The sequence below is a fragment of the Sinocyclocheilus anshuiensis genome, unplaced genomic scaffold (assembly GCF_001515605.1).
Source record: "Sinocyclocheilus anshuiensis isolate Anshui unplaced genomic scaffold, SAMN03320099.WGS_v1.1 scaffold1451, whole genome shotgun sequence".
Taxonomy (NCBI): Eukaryota; Metazoa; Chordata; class Actinopteri; order Cypriniformes; family Cyprinidae; genus Sinocyclocheilus; species Sinocyclocheilus anshuiensis.
In genome coordinates, this window is record NW_015538060.1 from 624,809 (window position 1) to 630,260 (window position 5,452).

The 5,452-nt window shown below is 35.4% G+C and overlaps 1 protein-coding gene across 1 annotated transcript in view; it reads right to left on the minus strand.

Annotated features, from left to right (window-relative positions):
* Window positions 1–3,120, minus strand: part of LOC107683485 (D-beta-hydroxybutyrate dehydrogenase, mitochondrial-like) — a 13,993-nt gene extending 10,873 nt beyond the window's left edge. The window contains exons 1-3 of the mRNA XM_016479543.1: window positions 2,891–3,120; window positions 1,489–1,599; window positions 978–1,113 (exon numbers count right to left, since the gene is read on the minus strand). Of these exons, the coding sequence (XP_016335029.1) occupies window positions 978–1,113; window positions 1,489–1,599; window positions 2,891–3,103 (460 nt within the window). The 5' untranslated portion in view covers window positions 3,104–3,120. The remainder of the gene's footprint in view (window positions 1–977; window positions 1,114–1,488; window positions 1,600–2,890) is intronic.
* Window positions 3,121–5,452: the final 2,332 nt, after the last annotated feature.

A 5,452-nucleotide genomic window follows, 5' to 3' on the forward strand; every position in this document is an offset into this window, starting at 1 on the left:
TATATTTACATGTGTATTAGGGGCAGTTGTGGCTTAATGCTTAGAGAGTCGGACTTGTAACCCAAAGTAGAGACCTGCACTCCCGTGAGACGTGTGTGTGTGTGTGTGTGTGTGTATGTGTGTGCGGGATGCGGGAGAATAAAATGATTCGCAGGACTCCTGCAAAATAGACATATCTAAACAAAATATCTAAAAACATATAAATTGCTTTTCATCTATTGCACAAAAGCAACAAGAACAACTTGGATATAACAAAAACGATTAACATGCGCAAGCGTATAGAGTTTCTATTTATAACACGTGTTTAAAGCGTTGAGCAATGTAGCCAATCACAGACATAGCTGTTGATTTCTGGAACACAATGGTTAATCAGAATCCACTCCCCGCTCAGAAGTTCTTGCGCAGTGCTGAAAATTGCGTGTTCACGAATCCTCTCATTATAACGCACGAAGTGTAGACATTATGAAAGATTCATTATGCATATATTCATTGTGTGAGATGTCAGCTTTTTAGCAATATAAAGGGAGCGCTGTTTGCTCGCATTCTGCAATGCCAAACCCTGCGCGCAGCAGCCCATGCTCGCTTTTCAGTTAAAACTAACAGTGGTTTGTGAATGTTGATGCTTAGCCTAAATAACAAAGATTTTATCGAGAGCGTTTATGCTGGGATGTTGTGGAGCTTACAAGATGTTACAGAACTATTTCATATACATTTCATCGATGTACTGAATCAAATCTATATAGGTTACTTTTATGCGGGCTTTTGTGGGCGGGAGTTTAAAGTTAAAAAATTAAAATTATGTTATGAATATTAATAAATAATTCAACAGTGTATAAATATTCAAAACTCAAATAGCACTTCTCTGAAACGTCCCCGTTTTGGTCGTCTGGTCCTCCCGAATGACCTTTGAGCTGCCCATCCTCTATGAACTTCTACAAACTGAGATGATCTGATCTGAAGACGCAAACAGCCCTCACCTTTCTCCGGCTCTTCCAGGTTAGCAGTCACAAACTCAACAGCCTGAGAGACCTGCTCCTCGCTGCAGACGTCCAGCTGCACAACCTTCAGCTTCTCTGAATGAAGGTTCTCCAGCTCCTTTGCACCTTCTCCATCCTTCATCCACACACAAAACATGCGGCGTAAACCAGTATAACATTACATACTCTGCATACTGTGGCACACAAGGCCATTTACAGTGTATACTTGATTAATTCTAATGGGAGTAATTTAGTTTATTCTGAATTATCAAAAAAGTGAATGCAACTTCCAGCCACAAAGAACTATATGATAATATATGCATAACCGTGAAATTATCTTTTGGTCATACTGCTAGACTTATGAAATGGTCTGACACAAGCCCAATCTTGTGAAATATATTGCATCATATTAAGCTCCCTTTACTTTAGACCAACAGTATGTTTATATATCAGCTGCGGTCCGACAGAAGTTCAGCAGAGGTGCACATTTCAGGAATAGTTGAACCATTACCTTAAACAGGCAACCTGCAAACACAGCGAAGCCAAGCTTAAGAAAGTGCTTGGCCAAAGCCAGTCCAAATCCAGTGTCACAGCCCGTAATGAGCACAGCTCTCCCCTCAACCTACAAAGAAAGCATTATGCAATATTACTTTCATAAAGCCACGGCATTACTGTGCAGCTGCAACCGAATGTGTCAACGATTCACTGCCCTGCTAAGAATAAAACGAGTCTAATCTGAGCTGCAATTCCTAAAATGTGTTACCAAATGAGTGGTTTTCAAAATCTGATTGACTGATTAGAAACCAACTGAGTAATTGATAGAAGAATCAGCATCAATTTAAAAAGATTAAATGACAAATAATATATATATATATATATATAGGCCTAAGTGCAATAACATCACAGTTATGCATCAGTTTCTGTCAGTGTTTGGTCAACCTTAGCTCAGCAATCATGTCGTTTAGGTTTATTGGTTAGCATTTCAATAAAATAAATTAAATATAAAACATTTACAAAAATAGAAATTGCATAGAATTTGAATGCACTGAGACCTATTGACAAATCTAACAACAACAAAAAAACTACAATAAAAAAAAGCACTACATTTCCTGGACTTTGAAGTATGTCATTAATTTCCATAAATTCAAAACCTGGAAATCACAATTATATAATTCTGATATGTCTAGACTTTTCATGACAATGCGAGTTCATGAGCGTTGAAATACAAAATGCATTGCATCTATATATAAACATAAATTCTTGTATTGCATAATGCACCATTTATACCACACATGCACAGCATATTTCAAGGTTTCATCTTGAACCCTTGTACCTCGGGTTTGATGGTAATTATTCAAATCATTATGTCCTGCATAATGAATTCACATTATTACCATAAGTAAAATACAAAATGCACAGAAACTGATATCACTCATCACTAGGGCTCTAAATATAAGATGCATAATTAATATATTTCATGGCACACTCTCTCTCTCACACACACACACACACACACACACACACACACACACTCACTCACTCACTCTCACACTCTCACACACACACTGCATAATATACCTTTTAAACCACACATGCCACACACTGCATAATATACCTTTTAAACCACACATGCATTGTATGGTGATAACAAAGTCGTTATGTCCTGCATAGTTTCCAGAATTCAACAGAGTGCGGCTAAAACACTCTTTTGTGCATCTTGGAATTGAATACATTAAACGTACACTAACTGAAGCTACAGTAGGATTGTAACGCACAACTGTGTTTTATGTGAGTGTAATATATGTTTTTGAGAGTGCAAGACCAATTTCAGACTCAGCCCGACAATAAAATATCATATCATGCCGTATATTTTTGGTGCAGCTGCATATGGAAAGGTGCACACTGTACTTCACCTTTACTGTCCCGCGGGGCAGTCGCGGCATGGCCACGTACAGCACGAACAGCGCGTACAGCAGCACTACACACTCGGTGACGCTCGCCTCCGGAAAACCGCAGCACCGCGTGAAGACGTTGAGCACGGACGGCAAGCCGAAGCCCAGGATGAGCGTGAGAAACACGGAGAACGCGACGAGCAGCGCGACCCTCACCAGCGGCAGCGCAGCCATCTTGAACTGTTGACAACTCTGGCGGAGGCGGGGCCATACGGACCCATCTCATGAATTATGCAAATTAAAGAACGGTTACCTATTAAAAAGAGCGAATGCTATTGAGGGGCGGTGCCACAAACATAAATTATGCTAATAAGAAAAACAGTCCTCTTTATTATGCAGCTGCAATCTTTCATTAACCAATCAGTCAATAAATACAAAACAATCAACAGGGTATGCACGCATTTATTAAAATCAACTAATTCAATAATAATCATTATGCTACCTTAAAAAAGTAAACAATTCTCATTGGTTAGCACATTTGTAATGGGTAATTTGAAATGTAATTTTACTCTTTTGATCATAATTTAAAATAATTAATAGTAATATTTATAACTTACAATTGGTTCCTTATGAAATGTCCCACTGGAAACCTTTATATTTGGCTCAATAGCAATACAACTTTATTGAAAACTTGTAAAAGTCATTTTATAAATTATCAAGTTTCAGGGTATTTATAGCCTATGAATTTATATGTTTTTATTGTACAGTATAAACTGCAACCACTTTACCAACCGCTAGGTGACGCTTGCTGTTTCTGTGTTATTGAAAATACCTATAAAATACCTATACAATCATTTTGTTTGACTTAGGAACTACATGAAAAGAACAATATTTAAAAATACAAACACTATAATAATTCATGTAAAGATGCAGTTCCACTAAGAACCACAGGGTGTTCATAATTTCCTTTTTTTTTTCCTCTTTCTTTTTCAGAATGTTAGGTAACACTTTCTAATAACTTTCATTTATAAATCATTAACAAACGTAATATAATGATTAACAGATCATTAGTTAATATACTGTATATTCACATAGCTAGAAACATGAGATAGGCTACTTTTCTTGTTAATGTTTAATAATGAACTTACTAAGCATTACCTAATGATTAACAGGTCATTATTTAATGTAAAATGTATCTAAAGTGGAAACTATTCATCCTTTGCAAATGTTTATAAACGTTTACTAATCATAAGTGTCCCGAAAGACCTGAATGTACCCTTTTCACACATCTTTACTAATCATTTATTAATCATTCGTTCATGTTTTTGCAGTAGCCAATCTAAAGTAGAAACTATTCATCATTTGTAAATGTTTATAAACGATTACTAATCATTTAGTATTTTTATGGGCTTTGGACTTTTAGCTAATGTAACAAGGTTTGTTTTAAGGGTGGCTGGTTAAGTTTGGCTAAATGCTTGCTAAAGACAACAGATTGTAATTTTGGTGCAAAAAAAAAAAGTTTTTATTGCCTCAACACTTACATTATTATACTACTCGTCAGTATATTACAGTATATTATTAAACATCATATTCCTTGAATCATAAATAAACAGGGGAAAACAAAACAATTTTTGAAAGAAAATACTTGTTCATTTATCAAAACAATATAAACAGATTGAACCGTGTCCCCTTATAGTAATTAAATTGACCCCTGTACACCGTTGACCCTTTAACCAACCCTTAAACCTAAACTCTAAAAAATGCTGGGTTAAATACAACCCAGTGCTGGGTAAAATAGGGACAAACCCAGCAATTGGGTTTTTGTTTTAAGGGTGGCTGGTTAAGTTTAGCTAAATGCTTGCTAAAGACATAACAGATTGTAATTTTGGTGCAAAAAAAAAAAGTTTTTATTGCCTCAACACTTACATTATTATACTACTCGTCAGTATATTACAGTATATTATTAAACATCATATTCCTTGAATCATAAATAAACAGGGGAAAACAAAACAATTTTTTAAAGAAAATACTTGTTCATTTATCAAAACAATATAAACAGATTGAACCGTGTCCCCTTATAGTAATTAAATTGACCCCTGTACACCGTTGACCCTTTAACCAACCCTTAAACCTACACTCTAAAAAATGCTGGGTTAAATACAACCCAGTGATACCACCAAACCTGTCCCAAATCTTACCCCATCACACCTCAGTAGCAGCTCAAGTGTTGTGCATTAACACAAGCTTTTAATCATGTTATAACATCTGTTAAAATCATTTGTAGATTTTCAGTAAGTGCTTGATCATATGGAATTGAAAGTTTAATGACATTTGTAAGCATTTTAACTTACCTAATGATCCATTAAGCAGTATATAATGTTTGTTAATGATTTATTAATGAAAGTTATTATAAAGTGTTACCGAATGTTATTGTTGTATTTAATCTTTCAACAAATATTGCTTAAATATCTCTATTCCTCAAATGACACTCGTGCTTTTAATTTTTAATTGTGTAAACCTGGTTTTGGTGGAAGATGTTCCTGACAGCTGAAGCGAAATATTATTTTATGTATTATGTATTAT